We start from the raw sequence: 22,743 nt of genomic DNA, 5'->3' as shown, positions 1-22,743 counted from the left end.
TGAGTTTCTGAACTTGATTCCAATCCAAAATAAAACAGTGCAATTAAAACAGAGACACACTGATCAGAGATTTGGGACAGATTTCCGATTTTTGCAAACTTTTGACCTTCTAAGTCTGATTTTAGATGATGAAATAAATGTGAGATGGTACTTTAAACGTTCGCTTGGCGTTGCTAACGTAGCATACTTAGCATTACTAAGAGCAGTTTCTGTGTATTCCCCAGAAAATGATCAAAATGAATATTCTGTCTCAGGTTGCGGCGGTCCAGCTTGTTCTCCGGCGGCAGTTTGTGTCCCCAGTCAAACATTGATCAAAGATTCGCCATCTTGCCCCCCGGCACAGCAGTGGTGTCCCTTCCAGGGTAGTTGCCTGACTCTGGCCCAACCATGCCACCCATCTTCGTGTACCAACTGCACCCGGGGTCACCACCTGCCACCAGGGACGTCGAGGCCCCAGTACACCTTAAAGAATGAAATCGTCTTCGCTCTCCCACCAGGACCAGCGCGTGCATTGGTGAGAGGAAGAGTTTTTTGCCATCAAGATCAGTTTGTCTTTCTGCTCTCTAAACTTTATTGTCTGGATTCTGCAGTTGATACAAGACCAGCTGGAGGACATCTTGGTCTCACCCGGCGACGTAATCGCTCTGCAGCACGACGGCGGCCCATCAGCTCTTCTTCATTGTCAGTCGTCTCCACAGTCACCGTGGCGACAGCCGGTCCTAGCCCTGAACTTGTCCGAGTGGTTCTGGATGAACAACACCAGGCAGTCTGCAGATTTCCCAGATCTGAATGTGGAGAATTTTATAAGGAATGGTGAGGGGGGCTGGCTGGAGGAGGAAAGCTGCTGCATCAGAGTGCTGTATGTGGGACAAAACAGGACCCAGCTGCAGGGAGCCCAGCTGTCTGCTGGTCTACCCCAGCCTGGACTCTACAGCCTGCTGGTAAGTCATCAATTCTCATGTCATTTCCCAGCATGCATCTGACAAAAGGTGTATGCAAAAAGAGGCCACTTAGGAACTATTGGCCTGAAGTGAAAAGCCTTTCATGCATGAATTTGTAGTTTTTATTGCTGTAGAAGTCAATCTTTAATCAAATAATTGTGCTGTTGTTAGTGCTGTTTAAAGAAGTATTATTTTCTAATAAAAATAAATGTTTTTTTTTACATTTTTATTAAAACTGTCTCTATGTCCTGATGTTATAAGACAGAAAATCTGTGAAAAGGTCCATGTCCTGCTTGAGCTACTATCGCCGTCTGCTGAAATGCTATGCTCCTGGTCAAAAACAACTAATCAGAGAAAGATCTTACCGCTGTCAATCAACCTTGTGTATTCGCTCCTCATTGAGCCAATGGTGGAGAAACAAATTGTTTCAGGAAAAATATTTATCTACTGTCATCGGAGGCCATGCTAACTAGCCGGAGCGTTCATGGCAGGCTAGTTATGCTGATGGGGAGAAGCTGTAGCGCAGCAGAAAGAAAGAGGAATAATGTGAGAAGAGTGTAAACACAAGCATGATTGACAGCGCCCACACCCTCCTCCTGGTTCTGATTGATAGTTTCTGACCGAGTGGTTTAGTTCTGTAGTTAGTTAGGGAGATGGCAGAGGAGTTACATTTTTTTCACAGATTTTCACTACATTGTGACAGTTTTAAAAGATATGTAAAAGAAAACATATTGGAGGTTTGAGCCACAATAAATCAACCAAACGTTGCCGACAGGTTTCCACCACTGAACCATCATACCCATCTTCAGCATCTTGTCCGCTCCGAGTTGTACCTCCCCTCGGTTTGACGATCCTCCACCCTACTCTGAACAACGGCACAGTCTACATGCAGCCCAACAACACCAGGCTTGTACTCCGTGTGCAGTCCCCCTATGAGACGAGGGTATCACGACAAGGCAGCAGTGTCAGTGTGACCTTCCAGTTGAAATGCCCTGCTGAGTTTTTGTCCAGCCCAGCTGTCTGCGATAACGGGTGGAAGTCGGGTTCAACAGTCGAAGCCTCTGAACCCGTCTTGTATGCGGTGCTAGATCTGAGTTTGGGAGAAGAGGAACAGAGAGGTCAAGTGCAGGTGGAGCTGGAGGCGCATAATAATGTGACAGAAGCCACCCTGCCTTTGGTCGTCCACTTGGAAGATCCACTCGAAGGGCTAGTGGTGCAGCCAGACCCAGAACACAGGGTCCTGATGGAGTCCGTTGTGGTAAGTTTATGTTTTTGGCCAACTTTGGTGCAGATTGACCAGATGTAGTTAACATTAGTGTCGTCTGCCTGTGTTTTAGAGCTACACTGCGTCGGTGCTTAAAGGTTCTAATCCCACATTCAAGTGGACTGTGGATGATAAGCCCTACTTCACTTACTTCAACAGTGTTCTCAACGTGATCTACCAGAACGCTGCCATCTACAAGCTCACAGTATGTTTTAGTATTAATAATCAGCTTCTGTTACAGTGACGATGCTGTAAAAAAAAAAAAATGTTCCCCTGTAAAAGTCAATGACTCAAGACAATTAGCTGAGCTGATTGGATGGATAACTTTTACCAAATGACATATGATCAGTAAATGTTAGCTTACTGTAATGCTTGAAAATTACACTTACCTGCTTTTTTTGTGTGTTTTTTTTACCATAGTCTCAAGGATGTTTGTGCATCCTTAAAAAAATCTTAGATTTGTGTCTAAAATGTCTTGAATTCATTTTAAAAGGTAAGTTAAACATGTTGATCACAGGTCTTATATTTTATCGAGACAGGAGTATTTAATGTTGCTTTTTTCTTCTGTCAGGCAAAAGTTTGAGTCGTGCACAGTTGAGGCTACCGCTAGCTAGCTAGCTGCTAACATATCCATACTAGCTTATTTGTGTCTATATTGGATAAGTGCAAATTTATCGCCAGTTGGCTGGACAACATTCATTTTTGCCTCTGGCTGACTTCTGTTGCCAAACTATATGAGCCGAGATGCAAAACAAACTCTTAAGCTAGGCTAAGGTTGAAGAGAGCCATATGTGAGAAGGCTAATAAAGCCGGGTTTACAGTTTTGGCTGTGCTTGATTTTAATGCAGCAGGTTCCCCCAACCGTCCTTGATATTTATAGTTTTTCAGTCTTAAATTTAACTCAAGGCAGCACAAAATCAGTCTTAAAAAGCCTTACACCTGACTTGTGGAAGTCTACAGATACCCTGATCTTCTAATCGTAAAGTTGGACATGGCTCCAGACTACAAACTCCTATGAACTGTCCTGCATCTCTTCCAGGTGACAGCCTCAAACCATGTCAGCACACTGACGAAGCATTTCAACATAACTGTTGATCGACTGCAGCCGATGGCCAACCTCACGGTAAAGGGGGTGCCGGATGTGGTTCCTCAGGGGTCCAATCAGACACTCACCACCTCTGTGCTCGTGGACATGTCGGTACCAGCCACATTTCGGTACGAATCATTGGAGAAGGGTCAGAGGATCACTAAATTAATAATACACAGCTTTTCAGATATATACCTGGTGATATTTTGTTTATCTTTCACTGTTTATGAAGTAAGAAAGCTCTCCATCTTCTCATTCTATCTCTTTTTCCTTTCATTTCTCAGCTTTGAGCTTCCTGTATGCCATAATAGCACCACAGCAGTTGAAACAGAGCTTTAAATTTATAACCGTGTGGTCAGGGAAGATTGCTGACAAGAATTTTCCTCTCTGTGCAACTGTTTCCCCAGTACTCCTTTTTTCCCCTTCCTAGCCCTTTTGCTTTGGAGTACTCTTCTCCCTGCCCCCCAAACCCTGATCCACTCCTATCTTCTTAGTCTAAAGAGCCTTCAAGTTTGTACTTTTCGTTTCTTCTTTTCCAAACCCTCCATTGAACCCTTTTTAAGAAAAGATTCACATTTTCCAGTCTAGTGTGTATATTTTTGTGTACCCAATCCGTCACTCGCATTGTGAAGCTTTAGGCATCAAACAGAGAGAAAAAGTAGATCCTCTTTTGTTGATCTTTCATCGACTCTTTTCTTCTGCAGATGGTCCTTTGGTGACGGTGGATATGAGGAATTTGAGTCAAAGCCTCCATATTCTCCGTCTCTCCTCTGTAAAGACTCCCCTAACCAAGTTCTCTTGAGCAAAAACATCACCTATATCTACTCTCAGCCAGGTACGGCCTCCTTCTTAAACCTGTCAGATAAATTAGCACAGCTGGAGCTGAAGTCAGGATTTAATCAACAAGATTACTTTTAGATAGTGTTTGACCAACATGCTGTGATTAGTTTTTGATGTGAATTGGCTTTACTTAAACTGAAACCTACAATTGCAAAACAAAACAAAGGTTTTCACATTTCCATGCATCTGATGACATCACATATCCCATAAAAACTGACAACTTATTTTTAGTATATCCGTTAGTTGTTTTCTTTGTTTGTTTGTTTTCGCTATGAATTCATGTAGTTTTATAAAATTGTTCTTTATAAAGTAGTTTACCTTTACAGTGGAACCCATGAGTCCTGGATTGTAAATCCATACATCATTACTTAGGTGGATGTTTATTGTCAGTATACATTTTTTGATGGTAAACATAAAGCAGCAGCAAGTGTCCTTCATAGCATTTTACTTAGAGTGGCTATTTATGGCTATAAAATGTATTATGATATAACAGTTCCATACCAGTCTATTGATAGCTATTGATTAGTTTTTGTTTAGAAGTATCAGAAATACTGAAAAACTGTTGGCATGACCTTTCCTGTTTTATCTACAATTTACACTTCACACTTTTATTTTTAAGCAATTATGAGGTATGATGGCAAAACCATAAGCTGCTGCTGTGCAGGTTACTCAACAGATTGTTGCTAGGTAACCAAATAAGTGAATGAGTTGATGCCACCAAGCTTGCTTAGCTGGCTGTGAGAGGTTAAAAGGCTAAATCCTTTCCTCTGCCTACATCCCCCAGAATGCTGTGCGGTTCTGGATTGGAGTTCAGTGAAATTATTGACCATTCTGTCAGACATATTTTCTATTAATATTGATTATCTATTGTAATATATATTGTTATCGACTTATTGTTCCAGCCATAATTCAGTTCATTCCCTTTTGTTTCCCTCTGTGTGTACAGGTATCTACACAGCGCAGGTATCCGTATCCAATCGCTATGACAACATCAGCCAGAGCATCAACATGAGTGTTTACAGCATCCTGACGCATGTCGACATACAAACAGAGCGGCAGTTTGTGCTTTTGGGCCAATCGTCCTTCTTTGAGGCCCATCCTCTGCCTTCGCCGTATGGTATTCACTACGATTGGGACTTTGGGGATGGCACCGCCCTCAAAGGTCGGCGGGTGTCACACACCTTCGCACAGAGCGGCAACTTCAACGTCTGTGTGTCAGTGAACAACACCATCAGTTTCACATCGACCTGTGCAGAGATATTTGTCTACGAGGAGATTGAGGGCCTCACAGCCAAAAGCTCCTCTCCCACAGAGCTCCAAAGCCCCACCAAGGTGTGGGCACAGCTCAGTTCTGGTAACAACATCACATGGATTTTCTCCATGGGGGACGGCACTGATCCTATAATTACATCTCATCCTAACATATCGCACAACTATGTCAAAGAGGGCAACTACACAGTGAATGTGACTGCCATGAACGCAGTGAGCTTTGGCTGGATGCCCCTCTCAGTTCATGTGTACGTCTTCCAAGTCATAAGGATGGAGCCTTCAGGATGTGTCCAGGAGCGGACCAAAGTCAACTTTCAGGCCTGGGCATCCGGCAATGCAACAATTCACCAGTACAATTGGAGTTTTGGGGATGGGAGCCCCAATGAGACGATTCAGGGCAACTCCAGCGTCTCACACACCTACCAGCTGAGTGGGAACTACCACCTCTCTTTGCTTCTCTCCAGTGGAGTCAACAGAGCCACCAAGGCCAATTTCTTCAACTGGGTGTGTGTGCAGCCAGCTGTGACTAATGTCAGCATCTTCCCTAAAAAATCACACTACGGAGTTGGAGAAGAAGTACAATTCAAAGTGATAGCTGAGCCAGAGTTCAATTACAGCTACCAGTGGGACTTTGGTAGAGGGGAGGAGCCATTCTTCACCCACGGCTCTGGAAATGCTGTAGCAAAGTATAAAAAGTCAGGTCGTTATGTGATAACTGTTCATGTTTTCAACAACATCTCTGCCAATAACACGAGTGCTGTCATTGATGTTCTGGTTCCCATTGGACCGATCTTGATACGTCACAATGGGACAAAGAACAACAACTTGACAAGAGGAACTCCATACACTTTCACAGCTTCTTCTCTGGCCTCTGATGTTACTTACACCTGGAGTTTTGGAGATATTCAAGTGGTTACTGGCCAGAGTATCGTCCATACATACAACATCTCTGGGAACTACAACATCACACTAAAAGCTGCCAACAGTGTTAGTCAAAATGAGACTTTTCTACTGGTTTCTGTGTTTGCGCAGATTTTAAGACTGAAAGTGAATGCTAGCGTCGTAAATGCCCCCTTGTATGAGCAAGTCAACTTTGTGGCCTACCAGGAGGATGGAGACAGTGTAGACTACTCCTGGATTCTGTGTGACCACTGCACCCCGATCCCAGGGACCAATACCATGTTCTACACCTTTCACTCCATTGGCACCTTCAACATCACTGTGATAGCGAAGAACGGCGTGGGAACAGCAAATGCAAGCATCTCCCTGTTTGTCCAACGGAAGCTGGAGGGCCTGCAGATTTTGGCAGAGGACATCAAAGGAGGCGGAAGCGCAGCGCTGGAAAGCTGTTGCTATGCAACAAACATCGTTCTTCATCTTCAAGCGGGATTGAAGGAGGGCACCAACATGACATTTATCTGGAACATTGTCAGAGAGCAGGATACTGTCAGCTCATTCAACATGAGTGGAAAAATGGTGGAGCTGAATTTCTCAAAGCCAGGACCCTGTAACATCTTTCTTCGAGCGGAGAACCTCCTGGGTCATCTTCTGGTCAACAAAACCATCTATTTTTTTGAACCACCTTCTGGTGTTGACCTAAAGATCAGTAACAACCCAGTTGCCACTGGAGCTACAACAAACCTGACAGTAGAGGTCATGAAGGGTTCAGAACTACAGTATCGGTGGTCTGTGAATGGAAAGAATCAGCCGTCGACCGCACCCTGGTTGGCCTACACCTTCGACAGTCCAGGTCGAAAAAAAGTTTCAGTGGAGGTGTTCAATAAAGTTAATTCAACAATTAAATCAAAGACCATCGACGTCCAAGATATAATTACTGGCTTAAGTTTCTCAATAGCCAATGAGAAGGACCGGAATCACTTTGAAACCAGAGTTGGCATCAACTTGGAGGGGGAGGTGATGACGGGAACTGATGTGAGGTGGACGTGGCTGGTGGAAGGAACTACTAAATCAGGAAGGCAAACTTTTCTCAATTTTTCTGAGCCTAAAACAGTCATCATTACTCTGAACGCCACCAACAACGTTAGCAGTAAGGCCTTTTCAAGGGAGTTCTTTTTTCAGGACAAGATTAAAGTGGAACTGAAAGTCAGTAAGGAGTATGCAGCAGTTAACGAAAAGGTGGAGTTCACACCCCTTCTGATAGAGGGTACGAACGTCAGTCTGACCCTCACCTTCAGCCCTGATGCAAAAATCCACCCTCAGCCGAACAAAACCTACACTCACGCCTTCAGCAAGGTGGACACTTACTACGTGAATCTGCAGGGATGCAACAAGGTAATGGAAACTTAGATTGGTTTGTTGAAAACATACTTGTCCTCAAATCTTTAGACAATCTTTAAAAGCTTGCTTTGGATCACATATATTCACAGAAGTACCAAACATATAACATCATTCCCAGATAGTTTATTGAGTCCTAAGTAATGCTTACATGGTGATTGTCCAGGAATGGACCTTTTCAGCCAAAGTTGTTCACTTCATAGTTTTCATTAAGCAAAACTTCATGTAAAATTAGCATTGGGAAAGTCTAACTTAATGGAGGTATTAAGAAACAAGAACAGATGGTCTGTTTCAGATCAACTCCACCTGGATGACATAAATTATGGGTTTCTTTTTGTTGTGCGTGACCCTGATTCCCTTTGACGTTACACAGGGGTTGTTTGGTTTCTATTCTTCTCATAATTTCCACTGACAACACAGTCTCAGCAATTGATTTCAAACACCTGCTTCCCATCTGATCAACAGCTACAAGCCTGTTATTTGAAGATACGTTGGATTTATTTTGTATAGGTTTATTTTTGATAATCCAACACAGAATACTTCAGATTCTAGTTGAGTGATGTCCTGATTCCAGTAACCAGGACTGGTGACCACTAATAAAATTTAACTCATCTTTTTAGAAAATGAGGTCAATCATTGTAGTTAATTCATATTTTAACACAGGACTCAGTTACATTTTTGCATAGGGTCATGTTGGTTTGGAGAGCTTCTCTGTCTTATCAAGTTGAAGTTCTTGGATACACTCTGGTTATTTTTGATGAATATTTATTGGATGATATGAAAGCAAAAACAGAAATGGGGCATGATCGGTTTTTACAACACCAAAATTTGGTTGTCAGACTTCATGCTTATGACTATTTGAACATTTTCATTTTCAGCTGTAGGAGTAAATGTCTGTTCAGCTTGTGCCGTTTACTCCCTTCCTTTTTTCGTTCTTCCCTTTTGTCCTTGTTCAGTCCCTTCCTTTGTTCCTGCCTTCCTTCCTTCCTTCCTTCCCTACTTTCTTCCTTCCTTTTTTACTCTCCATGTTTGTTTCTTCCCTTCTTTATGTAACCGTTAGTTCAAAGTGTTGTGAAAGCTGCTCTTGTTTGTGGCTGTGAGTCTAATGGACAATGACTCAAAGTAAAGTATTTCTATTTCTGCTTGACTCATCAGATATGCTGTTACAATCACAAACTTCAAATAGAAGTGATGGAGCCGGTGAGTGGACTTTCCATCCAGGGAGTCAGCAAAGCCATCTCCGTGGGCGAGAAAAGGACGTATACAGCCGACATCGAGAAGGGGAATCCTGTCAGTTTCGTGTGGACGTTTGAACTGACTCACCAGAAGGTCACACATGTGGGCAAACAGGTCTGACTCCTCACACTTGAAGCATTCTCAGATTTTAAAATTAGTGTCAGAACAGCACAGTCAATCCGCCAGGATGTTGACATTTATCTCAATGACCTCAGGTGCAATATGATGCAGAAAAGCCAGGCCTGTTGATCATTCTTCTGAGGGCTATAAACAACGTGAAAGATCAGAACATCACTGAGCACATACAAGTGCAGAACCGCATGAACTCCGCCGAGCTGTATGCGGTGCCGCAGGATACTTTTGTCAACAAGACAATCACCTTGATGGCCCATACTACGCCCACGTCCAGCCCAGTGGACTGCCTGTGGGACTTCGGGGACGGTTCTGTGAGAGTCGCCACCAACACAACCACCACCACTGTGCGCTACAGTCATCCAGGAAACTATTTGGTCCAAGTATGTACATCTCTATGTTATCTCTCCATTGATCAAAAAAACATTCAAACCCAATTATCCTTTCCACATTTTGTCACCTTACAGCCACAAGCTTCATTGAATTTTGGGGGATTTTACTGACAAAGTAGCACCTGATTGTGAAGGGGAAGTAAAATGATTCAATGTCATTTATATTTAATTGATTTTTCGTTTTTGTACATCACAAATTAACTTGAGTAAAGAAACTGCAACATCAGCAGGAGGAAAAGAATAAAATCTATGTAAAGATAGATAATTACACAAAATCAGGTTTGATAATTCAGACACCATCATAGTTTTCAAAAACTATGCCTTGTGACTTCAATGTAAAGATTATTCATTTGATTATGAAAGTACTGTCAAATAAACCCACTCATTAATCTTTGAAGTTTCCTTCTTAAACCATTTTTGAGTTGTGGTTTTACTCCAAAATGGCTATTTATTTTTTGCTTAAGCCAATAGCTCTCTAAGTAGAAATTTATCTTTTTTTGTAGTCCTGGTCTATCCAAGTTACCCATAGGTAGTACCACAAATTGAAATTGTATTTTCCTTTTGAAGACTGGCTCCAGGACTTTGTGTATTTCTCTCCAAAATGAAACCACATGAGTTCAATCCCAAAAAATGTGAAAGTGATTTGCTCATGTAGATCCACAGAGTCTCCAACAGTTGGCCCGGCATGAATATTTAGTCTTTTGGGCCGGTGTGCAAAAGTAGCGGATCATATTCCTCCAGCTGAATTCCCTCCAGCAGGGAGCGCCTGTTGTGCTTCACTGTTGTCTACAGATTCCCTGTACTTTACGTCACATTGCCCTTTGTTTCCATTTTGCTTTTATATGCACTGTGTTATTTACCTGTAAAATTTGCAGTGATTACCAAATATAGCTTAGAGATATAGCATAGAAATGATATATTCTTAAATGCATTTTTGACAATATCAAAAATGTCTTCACTGATATTAGAAACGTTTTGCTCATTTTTTCTTCCCTAAAACGTTTCCGATTTGTAAGTATCTAAACAAATCCGGATTCTGCAATCCAAATGTATCCCCAAGGTCCTGGAAGCTTGTCACTTTGTCCTCCCTTCATAAAAATCCAGTATGTCTTGAGACCTTTCTTTTGACCATGACGGAAATGTTGACTCCGTTTCACCAGGTAGGAACTCTTAAGTTGCTAATAGCACATTCAGATGGAAACTTTTGCCTGTTCTGTAAGCTCAAGCTCAAATTGGAAACAGTCCAAACAGAGTCCACTGGGGGATTCAAAATACAGCTTATGTTGTTCTGTTTTAAAATAAAAACAAAGCATGATGGAGCAGAAGCAACTTCTCATTTAAAAGGTTACTGGAAAGACAATTGGCCCTCTTGAAGAGAAAACTAATGACCACTTATTAATTAATCATTAGTCGAACGATAAGATCAACTAACTTTACATTACCTCGGGGCGTGCCGCGATGGCGTAGGTGTTAGCGCGACCCATATTTGGAGGCCTCAAGATCCTCGACGCGGACATCGTGGGTTCGACTCCCGGACCCGGCGATCTTTGTCCCATGTCTTCTCCCCTCTCCATTCCCCTTTCCTGTCAGACTACTTTCATATAAGGGACACTAGAGCACAGAAAACGACCCCCTGGAGGGGTAAAAAAAAAAACAACAAATTTTTTTACATTACCTCATTCATTGACAACTTGCATGCCTAACGTCAACATTTGCTTGTATTATTTTATTTCTACTTCGCAATTTTGTGCTTCTTTGAGTTGGTCTCATATAGAGTCTCAACAAACCACAATGAAGCTTGCTGTTACGTGTCAAAATCTTGAAGACTCCCAGGGGTGTGAATATTTTTTCAAGGTCCTTTTGGATAGTCACCGATTTCATAGCTACTGAATGGTAAAAACTTTACATCCTGTCATGCCTGCCTGTTCCCTGCCAGGTAAACTGCAGTAACCTGGTGAGCTTGGTTTTGGCCGAGGTGGAGGTAAACATCAGAGTGCTGGAGTGTGAGGAGCCAGAGGTGCAGATCTCTCAGTCCCGCCTTGTGGTCTGGCGCTCCCAGCCCATTTCAGTGGAAGCCAGCATGGACTTGAAGGGCTGCGTGCTCTACGGAGTTCAGTACCTCTGGCAGGTATTCTCAAAGTCAACCTGCGAAGACGAAATAATGAAAGAGAGACCTTTACCCCCCGCGCTGGAGTCTCGGTTTCCTCCCAGCCAAGCTGTCCGCCTGCCTGTGGAGGTGGATGTGCGGCGGCTACAGTTGCAGCTGCCAAAGATGGCTTTGGCAGCAGGGAACTACTGCTTAGTGTTTTCTCTGTCATACGAAGGCGTGCCGCTACGGAAAGCTGCCTGTCTGCAACTCAGTATAATGACTGCTAAGTGAGTACAAAATCACACGATTTAAGTTTATGCTTCTTTGGTTCTTATAGAGAACAAAATCTGCATGAAAGAGAGACGAGTTTGGCTCTGTGGCTTGATGATGCTCTTTTGGCATTCATGATCACAGCACACTTTAAAAGTGAATATGGAAAAACACAACATCAGAGTACTGGAGTGTGCTTAGCAAATTAAGCCTAATTCCTTATCAAACCACATCCATGCAATATACATATTCATCTATTGAAATGAAACATTTCCAATCATCCCTGTAGCAACATGTTTGCAGCTTGTCCGCTATTTTACTGACATTTTAATTCATCTTTCTTATCAGGTTGAAGCCCATTATTGAAGGAGGAACCCGGCGGGTGTGGTCCAGGACGCGGGACCTGCAGCTCAGTGCAGAGCAATCCTATGACCCCAACATGGACCTAGACAACCAATCTCTGCTGCGTTACTTCTGGGAGTGTGAAAGTACCTCTAAGGTATCTTACTGACTCATCTGAGGTGTCCTGTTGGCAGAGTGCTAATTAACAAACAGAGCGAAAGCTACTGTTGGGTTTCAGATGACATAGCACCGACGTCACCCAATGCACATGGAGGGCAGGAAGTAAATGCAGCCCATTTATTTCTGTTGATCCAGCATCAAAATGTCTAAAGTCTGTGTCCTGTATGGTTGTTTCAACCGGTCTAATAGAGAAAATAAATAAACGTTATTTTCGTATTTCGAAGGTAGTTGGTCACAAGGGAGTTAAATAAAAAAAAAACTTACCAAAAAAGAGGAGAAAAGCGAATCAATAATCTTCAGCTAAAAACAGATGGTGTGAAAACTAACAATGCCAGAGTTTGCAGCGCCAGCTTTCTAACAGGTAATGATCGCATAGTTTAAGTAGTATTTTCAGATATTTTATTGGACAGTTACTAAGTAGGACAAGCATTCATATGTAAGGTGAGATATATTATTTTTATAAATAAGGACAACAGTTAGGTTGTCCTCAGAGTGTTAATGTTGTTAGCAGCTAGCTCAGTGCCGAGTCATGGACAGAAAATATAATGTTCATTCAGTGGGACTTTCATGGTAAAAAAAAGTCTAAATAAATTAAATATAACCTCCCCAGGCATACAGTCACAGTAAGCTGCGACTATTCCCCACATGGTTCACAAACATGGGGTTTCTGTAGATCGGTAAGAATAGTTGACCTACATTGGACCTTAATCCAGTGTCCTACAACGACTCAACATTAACATAAAACTCCAGCATGAATTTGTGTTTACAGAAGCTAAATAAATTATTTACTGGCAGATCCAAGCTCATAGAAATAACCTGGGTTCGTTTGTTGTTAGCTATAGCATCGTTATCATAGACTAATTACTTAAAATAGCACAACTCACTACTCACCCGGCAGAAACAAGTAGACAGTCATTTAATGGTTCGTTTGATCCTAAATGCTTGACCCAACTAAAATGATTGTATTCTCCAGGCTGTTGAAAACTTTCTTCTGGCTCGTATAATATGAACTCTGCAGCTCCAGAGTTAGTTGTGTGGCTCGCCTCAACAGTTAGGATTAATGCACTGTAAATTTGTTCTGGCATCTCTTTACCTTCTCTGTGCTTTGAGTCTTTAAGTTAAACCACAGGAACATCAGATTTGAATTGTCAAACAAGTTAAACTTTTATTTAACTTTGTCTTCTAAGGACAAAGAATAACAAAGCAGAGCTGTGACGGGCGGTAAAGCATGCTTTGGGTAAACAGCTCCCTGCAAAGCAGCATTGACGTCAAACAGAGAAAATGTCTGTCAGTGCATCTCTTAAACGTCCATTGTTGAAGGGTCTGTGTTGATTTTATGTTTTTCACAAACACTGCTGCCCTGGCGGAGGGCGGCGTGACGCATTAAGCTTCAGCAGCAGAAAATGAGAAGGGTGTGTCCAACAAAATGGAGCTATACTGTATGTCCATTATGTAAATACTGTGTTTTATTTTTAGATGTTGTGAACACTAACAGGTCAAGTGTTCAATTGGTTTTGCACCAATTCTTGTAGAGTTGTGAATTTGCTCGCTGCTCTCTGGATCAGGCATTTAAAGGGTCACATAACTGTTTAGAGATAAACTCAGCATTCCTCAGCCCGTGCCTTTGCTCCCCACCCTTGACAATTACACAGTCCACATCAACGGTATCACACACATTCGCACGCAGGCGCAAACACACAGCAGGCATGGCTGCAGATAGAGGGGAGGAAGAGTTTGATGTCACTCAGAGAGTTTCAGTGCATCAAGGCAAACCATTATTTCTCAATCTGTAATTCTGCCTCTTCTCTCTTGGAGAGTGTTACCATATCCCAGTCAGTGCTCCTGTTTGTATTTAAACAAATGTAGTGAAACCATCTTCTGTTCCCAGGGTCCGGAGCACTGCTCCAGCCTGCACTTCAGCCTGGGTACGGATCCGGTGTTGGGAGTCTCCGGCTCGGAGCTGGAGGCAGGCGTCGAGTACACCTTCAAACTAACCATCAGCAAAGATGGCATGGCACCAGAGTCCACTACTCAGACTGTGAGTCCACACAAAACGTCCTCCATGCCGAGAAGGATCAGTTTTTTTTTATGCTGTGATGAGTGATCAATAGATGTGGAGGACCAATCCTGCCATAATTAAAAAGAAAACAATATCTGAGCAAGAAATGTAAAAATGAAAGATGGAAATAATTAGGTTTAGTGAAATCTGTTTGGTAAAAAAAAAAAAATCCAAAAGGAGAAAATATTTCGATGTTTAAGAGATAAAAGAAGAGTCAAATCATTTTAAAATTATATTTTTAGGGGTGAAAAACATGTTTTAAATATATTTGGGTGGTAATTAATATGAAAGAAAAAAGGGTGTGTGATAAATAAATAAAAAGAAAACTATACCATTGAAGAAAGAAGTGACTGAAAACTGTTGGTTTAAATAAACAAATATGCTAAAAAAGCACAGAAATAAATTAGAAAACTTAAAAATTGAAATAGAAACATACATTTAAACCTAATTAATTGATCAATTGCTATGTAAATCTTTTCATTGTTTTGTTGCATTTAATGACACACTCATTTATTTCTGAGTTATTCATTCCTAATTATGGTACGAGTGGCCCTCCATAAATATGAACCTTTTTCCACGTAAAAGTAGAAAATCTATGTTTTGATAAACCACATTTTCTGATTGCGATCGCTCTGTATTTGCAACAGGTGCTTGTGCAGAGCGGCGACATTCCCATGGTGTATCTGGAGTGTGTGTCCTGTAAGGCCCAGTCCATTTACGAGGTCAGCCAGAACTCGTTTGTCTCCCTTAAAGGAACCTGCACCAACTGCCAGGGCTCTCAACGAGGGGTAAACACACACACACACACACACACACACACGCACACATCAATTGAAGGCACAGTGTTTATGTGTGTGGCTGTCCATTTCCTGTCAGAGTGAAGTCAGCGTTTCCAGGTCCTTCTCTTCCTTCTTACGTCTTCTCTTTGGATTTTTGTGCAGATGTGTGTTTGTGTGTGCGAAGTAAATGAGGTCATTGAAATCCTGAGTGGAGCCAGAGAGGATATGTTATGTCCAAACTAACACAAGGAAACCATTGGTCGAGTTGCTGGAGGTCAGGCAGTCCAAACCAGCTGGCTGCTGTCGGCTGCACAATAATATGGTTCAATTCTTAAACGCAGCTTTGGGTTCTGTTCTGTAGAGAGAAAAAAAAACTGCATTTGTTGTTATTGGCATAACAATCAGCCTGGATGTAAAACAGATCTGTTTTCGCACGAGCTCTGTGTCTCTCAGGGTTCCTACAAAGTCTTGAAAAATAATAGAATTTGATTGGCGTATTTCCCACCATTGAATTATGATGAAAGCATAAAATATTAGATTGTATTTACAGTCTTTTGTCCATATATACTCTTAAATGGTGCATCCATCCATTGATGTTTCCAAACACAGGTGTTTATTCAGCCAACTTTTTAATAACTTGAAACATTTGCAACTTTCTACTCACTGTCCAACAATTTAAAGAGAAAAAAGTTTTAACTTTCACCCATTTTTAATTAATAATAATTATAATCTTTATTGTCCACAGATGTGGAAATTTGCCTTTGGCTTCACATGGTGGTTAAAAAACATAAAACGCCCACAACACATAATATGAACAAAACCACAATAACGTCCCAGAGATTACTGGGATAAATGAGTTCTCGTAAATGTTCTTGGTTTCCCTTACATTCCCTTACAGAGGGAAGCTTAACAAATTCCTTAAACTGTGGATGACTTAAGTCAGTTCAATTCAATTTCTTTCCTACAGCCCAAATTTACAACAAATGTCATCTCGAGCCACTTTATAAAGAAATTATTTAAATTCATTCACGCTTACATTCCAATTAATCCCAGTTATCAAACAGTACAGTAAGCTCAGTTAATTTTTCAAAGTTGTTTGAAGTTTCTAAGGAAAGTCTCCCACAATTTCTTGGCCCTTTTTTGCCTTTTGTGCAAATCTCCCAGCATCCTTAGCTCAGAGAGAAGGGTGATGATGTGTTTATTGCTTAAATATTGTTAAACTATTCCTTAAATCTGTAACATGTGAAAGTATTACCTTTAAATAATCAGCTTATATACCACCCACGCAGCTTTTCCCCCACCCGTATGAATCATTCACATGGCTAACTGCTTGCATCTGTCACTTCTGCTTCCAAATATTTGGTTTATATCAATCTGCTCATAGCAATCTGATCGTCAAGAAAAGATCTGAAAAATATATTTGTACGTCTTGCCATATGTTTTTCATTATAATTTTGAGGTGTTGGCCAACATTTCTTTGTGCCGCTAATGTCTGCTCTCCCTCCGTTGCGTTCAGCGCTGGAGCGCCATGACGCTGCGCAACGAGACTCTGGTCCTGGACTCGTCCTCTACCACCACTGGGAGTGACGGCACGAACCTGGTGCTGCGACAGGGAGTCCTGAGGGACAAAGACTCCTATATCTTCACGCTGCATGTGACTGACAGCAGTTTGGATGGTGAGGGAGCTGCGTCTATCATACTGCACCACAACATGCCCCCAGAAGGCGGGGAGTGTCACCTGACAGGAGCAGGGGAGGCGGGAGTACTCTACGGGGACGGATGGAGGATCCGGACGTTGCTGGACCGGGTCCATTTCAACTGCTCAGGTAGGACTGACATTAACATCTAACTGGTTTTTCACCATTTAGTGTTATATAACCCAGTAAATATGTTAGCGTTCTCTTTGTGCACAGGGTACAGTGATCTGGGTGTCTCAGAAACCCCGTTCCTGTACAGCCTGCTGGTGACGCGCTGCAGAGAGGATTACTGTGAGGATTTCTGTATCTACAAAGGCAGCAACCCGGAGCACTCAGCCTTCCTGCCACCGGGCTTCCGCTCAGCTCGACACCGTGTGTCCGTGTCCATCACAGTGGAGGACCACCAGGGTGCTGCCAACCTCGCACTTAACAAGTAACTGATACTTATGCTATGTTTTTAGACTGGATGATGTGCTCTATCCTCCTGGTTTTAGTGAGAACACAAGCAGCAGCGTTCTGGATCAGCTGCAGGTGTCTGGGTGATTTATTTTAACAGACATGTAAAGACACTGTTCTAGTGATCAATGGGACTAAAGATAAATGTCCTAGAATCCTAGAAATTATCTTCAGGTGATAGAAGACTGACTTTGTAACTGTCTTTATGTGTCAGAGTACATCCCTCCCCCCAGATTCCAGACCTGATCTCCAGTTTCAAGCTGTAATAACTGAAGCTGTGAGCTGACTCTAGATTGTTCTTCTTTAGGCCCAAAGATAATAACTTCAGTTTTGTTTCTGTTCAGCTGGAGAAAGTTCAATCAAGCCAAACCAACTGTGGACAGATATTTATTAGAGACATGTAACCATGATGTATTATAGCAGACTATGAGTAATATATAGAAACTTCACTAGTTCTCAAATAGAAACAAAACGTCTGCGGCAGAACAAAAGACTCCTTGGGCCTAACCTACTAAACTAATGAAATGGCGAGACTGAAGCATCGATTTGTTCTGCATTTTCATCCAGGACCATTGAGGTTGTGCTGCCAGATCTTCCTCCTGAGTACAGCAGTCTTCCTCACTGGCTGTCTGAGATCACCGACAGCAAGCTGAAGAGGCTGCTAGAGCAGGGAGACTCCCAAAGGGTCCGAGAGTTATCGCTGGCTCTCATTACAGTGCTGAATGAGGTAAGGAACCCCTGTTCACCCAGAACTCCTAGACATGCCTGCATGCCCAACCACACCGTGCGTATCTGTGCTTTGTTTTTCATTAGTATGAACAAACCAGGGTGTCTTCACGCGTGTCTCGAGACGAGCGCGACTACAGAGTTAGAGTTCGCAGCAACATCACCAGAGCGCTGACTGCTCTCGACCTGAACACCGTCAGCGACATCCAGCAGACGTCTGCCGCCTTGGCGCAATGCACGGTGGGCTGTGTGAGATTAGACGGGTGTGGGAGGTACAAAAAGAGCAAGAATGAATAGAGGGGAAAAATTGTGGTTTCTGTGTGCTTTTTTTTTTTAAGGCCGTGAGTCGAGAGTTCATCTGTGAGGAGTGTCAGAACAGCACGCTAAGCAAGCTGGAGTCAATGCTGGAGATCCTGCAGACGGACACCAAGCAAGGGACGGTCCCCCCCACAGAGATAGCCGATAACATCCTAAACATCATGGGTGAGTGAGAGTTTAAGTCTAAAGAGATTTTGTTTTTCAAGAATCATTTCAATACAATAATAATTTTGCAATAAAAGTCTGAAGAGATTGTTACGAAGAATCCAAAGGAAACATGTGGAAGGAGCTGGTCAGCCGAGATTGCTTGACCTATCTAATTTCTTCTCTCATCAGGTGACCTGATCCATCAGGTCAGCCAGTCGGCCTCCCATTTTAACTTCCAGCCCGTCTATGTGGATGCACCTTCTCCCTCCTCCACCTCCTCTTCGTCATCGTCATCTGCTGATCGTGATAACAGCCTGATGGACGCCCCAGCCTCCTCCCTGGAAACTCATCCTCTGCGCGTGGCGGCGAAGGCCTACAGCCTGTCCTCCGTCCTCATGCTGATCCTCATGCACACCCGGGTGCTCAACGAGGAGCCTCTTGTCCTCAGAGGGGCCGAGATAGCCGCCACAGGCAAACTGGCCGACCCCCAGAGTCTCCTCTGCTACCATGGCAACAGCAGTCCAGGTTTGCTTGTGTTTCTAGTCTGTTAGGAACGTGCGATTGGGCTAAATTAATATATTTTTTAAAATAAATACCAGAAGACTATTCATGAAAATAAAATGTATGTGTGTAGTTTGGTATATGATTATGTTGATTTTTATAAAATATTAATTATTTATCACTTGCATTTTACTTATTTCTGTATAAAAACCATCAGCACAAAATTACTAAGTAGAATTTGTTTTTATCAGAAAGGTCAACAATATTGAATAATCAAAAAAGTATAACCAATGGGAACTGTTTGGTTTTAAATGCCAAAGTCCTTCACCCCACTAATTTCCACATTTTTGCGAGTGTTTCTAATGTTTTGTCACATAACAAACACAAACTAAATACATTCTTCAGCAGGATGTTGTGGTCCACTCAGTTTATTTAAATAGTGTCAACTTCACAACAAATGTCATCGCAAGACAGAGGTCTAAATTATACATAGGATTAGAGTACTGGTGCAGAGAAACACATAATACAACAGTCATAGTAAAGCGCAAAGTCAATTTACTGTGCTAATACTTCAATGCAAAATGTTTACAGTTTGGGCTTAATTACTGCTCTGAGTGTGTTGTTTTTTCAGCAAACGGCCTTATTTTGAGTCAGAATACTCCAGTTAAGAATTAATCAATTGCTAAATTAGTTGGTGATTTTTTTAAATAATCGATTCATCACGATGAATCCTATCATTTCAGCCCTACACTCTACCTTATAGACGTGACAAGATTGTTGAATTTTTGAAGGCAAGCAGTAACAAATCTGGTCCTTGTTTCAGACAAGCCATGTAGGCAGAGATAGGCAGGCATGTGGATGAATGTCCTCTGATCAGATCACACCAAAAGTGAAAGTTTTCTGCTCATCTTTATAGCTGGTTCTAGAGATGCTCTACATCCTCATTGTGTCCAAACATTTCCACTGATCCTTTCCTCTTCTTCCAGAATGTGAGCGGTTCTCCATCCCCCGAGCTTTTAACCAAAGCCTCGGCAGAGCTGCTGCAGGAAACAGCATCTTGCAGCTACTTTTTCAGGTAATATCACCAAATGATGAAAACTACTGAGTTATGTTCAAGATGAACGGTGTCTTTAGAGCAAGAGCTCATAATCATGGTGACAGAGTGTTTCATTAGCTGCGCAGTTTGACTTTTTGAAGCGGATCATCTTTACACTGTGGCGTTCTTTTGAAGTTTCACTTTGCCTCCGCTCTTCTCCTCCATCACCCGTTTCCCCCAGGTGGAGTCCAACCCCTTCCCTTTCAACTACATCTCCAATTATCCCGTCTCCACCGAGGTGGCGTCCATGGAGTTTCGCACCGAAAACGGCACCCACATCCCGATCTCTGGGCTCGACGACAGCATGGCCATCACGGTTGCTATTAGCAACAGCAGCAGCAACGGGGACGCAGGCGCTGAGGGTCCTGGGGTTGCTGGAGTTCCCTCAGCCGCAGCGGTAAACATCAGCCGCTGCGACTCGGTGGTGGTCAGAGTCAGCGCAGGAAACAGCAACAGACAGGCTGGCCTGTTTGTCCAGCTCAACTTCACCTCAATCGAAGGTGAGCAACTACTTACTGTGCAGAAACAAAGCAACATGTTGAAGCTTTTATAAGTCATAAGTTCACCTTTGTATTAAAATGAAGGAGCACATTCGGCCAGAATATAAAAGCATAAATAATTTTTTGTTGTTGTTGTTTTTCATTGTTTTTTTTCTTTCACTATGTGTCCAAACTGCAGTTTTCCTTGGTGGATAAATAAATAGTAATTTCATGTTTCTCTACATTTTGTGCTTTCATTTTAGTTTCATAGTAAGTGGGATCTCAAACATGCAGGACCTATTAAAAAAAAATTTATTCCAATAAACTTGACTGAAGACATTTTTTTCCAGGAAAAGAGACAACTTTTTCTGTTTCATAAAAGTATTGCACGTTTTGTTGATTGTTGAGGAAGCAAAAATAACATATTTTACTAAATATTTTTTCTATTTTTGACTTTTGTCAATTGTGCACACAAGAACCTTATACTAAGTAATTAGTATAATTACTTAGCTGAGTAGACCTTACTCAGCTGTTTTCCGTGTAATAAAACAACTCGGACTGAGTATTCCAAAGCACTTTTATTCCAATAGCCTTTGTGCCCATTGTGACTTGATGCATTATTTTTATTGTCTTTAATTTTATGTGCGTTTTAGATGTGAGCGATTTTACTGTTTTGTTTTGACTTCTATTCCTTGATTTGTCTTGGTTTTGTAAAGCACTTTAGGCAAACATGGTTTTTAAAATGTGCTGTGTAAACAAATTGGATTAATTTGGATATTGATACTGTCCAAATGTTTGCTTTTAATTAAAATTTTTCTTATTTTTATGTCAGTATTTTGATTGCATGGTTGCATTTGTTTTCCCTTCTCAGATGCAAACAAGAGCGACGAAGATGAAAAAGCGGAGGAGGAGCCGTTCCTGAACGCCTACCTCCATTCCCACGAGGAACCCAACGAGTTCAACTGCACGGACAGGAAGCGCATCACTCTCAGTATGACCAGAGGGCAAGACCACAGGAAGTACACCTTCTTCCTGTCACCAGAGTAAGAGTTTCTGAATCTTAGAAATTAGTTTGCTCTCATCTGAATTAGGTTGTGGTTCTGAACTCTTCCACAAAAAAAGATAAACTCTGATGTTGGTTCTTTTAGTGAAGCCAGAGTTTTCTGATAGAAAAGGCATCAACTAAACGCAAACATATTGCTGTCATATGTGGGCTGTCAGGACAAAATTCAATTGGGATACCAATTCTGAAAACTGATTATCAATCAATCAGTTATTTATTTTGTTTCTTTATTATTAAATAATGCTGGGCTTTATGGAGTCTATCTGACTGATGATGATGTCACTGACCGGCAGAGTGGGTTTGTGTGGTATTTAAAATATGGTATCCTATGTTTGACAGCTTGCAACAGACAAGTATATCTCCGTATGTTGATCACTCCTTGATTCTTAGTATTGATTTTTGATCTTCTCTGATAAATTTGCGTTTGTTTTGACCAGATCCTACGACACCACTCAGGATTACTTCATCAATGTAAGCACCCCCTGCGGCCCTGATTCTCAGCCTGCCCGTGTTCGCCTGGAGGTCGGGGTGTTTGCCGTTCTCTGTCAGTACTTCAGCGAGGCCGAGAAGCAGTGGAGGACGGACGGGATGGTGCCGCTGGCGGAGACCAACTTCAGCAGAGCCGTCTGCCGCACAAGACACCTCACATCGTTTGCCGTGGGCCTGTTTGTGCCGACCAATGCCGTTAGCTTTAAAGTGCCAGTAAGTACCACCCAAAAAAAAAAAAAAGAAAGCTTTTTACATGACAGGTGTTGAAGAAGCAATCCAAATGTACGCCTTCTTGTATATTTTAGGAGCGTTCAGGTGCACCAAGCCTGATTGTTCTGCTGGTGTGCATACTGGGCTTGCTCAGCTACATTGTGGCAGCAGCCATCTTGCACAAGTTGGACCAGCTGGATCTTCGCCGAGCGGGTGTGGTTCCACTCTGCGGCCAGAACGGGAGCTTCAAATACGAGATCCAGGTCAAAACGGGCTGGAGCCGAGGGGCAGGTGAGGCAGAAAATCATTCCTACTAAAACAGTTGAACTCAGTATTCATAAATAAAACTTTATCCATAGATATCAGTGCTGGTCAGAAGTAACATA

General features: G+C 42.2%; 1 protein-coding gene across 1 annotated transcript in view; it reads left to right on the top strand.

Moving 5' to 3' along the window:
* pkd1 (polycystin 1, transient receptor potential channel interacting) overlaps positions 1–22,743 on the top strand; it is a 72,776-nt gene that overhangs the window by 35,218 nt on the left and 14,815 nt on the right. Inside the window, exons 12-35 of the mRNA XM_023333135.1 lie at positions 255–514; positions 591–941; positions 1,717–2,199; positions 2,279–2,410; positions 3,245–3,420; positions 3,997–4,127; positions 5,079–7,693; positions 8,852–9,046; positions 9,148–9,447; positions 11,393–11,832; positions 12,164–12,314; positions 14,226–14,375; positions 15,044–15,184; positions 16,692–17,001; positions 17,089–17,305; positions 17,896–18,055; positions 18,142–18,294; positions 18,393–18,537; positions 18,709–19,044; positions 20,007–20,095; positions 20,298–20,616; positions 21,467–21,638; positions 22,096–22,360; positions 22,453–22,648. Of these exons, the coding sequence (XP_023188903.1) occupies positions 255–514; positions 591–941; positions 1,717–2,199; positions 2,279–2,410; positions 3,245–3,420; positions 3,997–4,127; positions 5,079–7,693; positions 8,852–9,046; positions 9,148–9,447; positions 11,393–11,832; positions 12,164–12,314; positions 14,226–14,375; positions 15,044–15,184; positions 16,692–17,001; positions 17,089–17,305; positions 17,896–18,055; positions 18,142–18,294; positions 18,393–18,537; positions 18,709–19,044; positions 20,007–20,095; positions 20,298–20,616; positions 21,467–21,638; positions 22,096–22,360; positions 22,453–22,648 (7,887 nt within the window). The remainder of the gene's footprint in view (positions 1–254; positions 515–590; positions 942–1,716; positions 2,200–2,278; positions 2,411–3,244; positions 3,421–3,996; positions 4,128–5,078; positions 7,694–8,851; positions 9,047–9,147; positions 9,448–11,392; positions 11,833–12,163; positions 12,315–14,225; positions 14,376–15,043; positions 15,185–16,691; positions 17,002–17,088; positions 17,306–17,895; positions 18,056–18,141; positions 18,295–18,392; positions 18,538–18,708; positions 19,045–20,006; positions 20,096–20,297; positions 20,617–21,466; positions 21,639–22,095; positions 22,361–22,452; positions 22,649–22,743) is intronic.

This window comes from Xiphophorus maculatus, chromosome 5, assembly GCF_002775205.1.
Source record: "Xiphophorus maculatus strain JP 163 A chromosome 5, X_maculatus-5.0-male, whole genome shotgun sequence".
NCBI lineage: Eukaryota > Metazoa > Chordata > Actinopteri > Cyprinodontiformes > Poeciliidae > Xiphophorus > Xiphophorus maculatus.
Note: the sequence above shows the minus strand (reverse complement) of the source record. Positions and strands in the feature narration are given on the sequence as shown.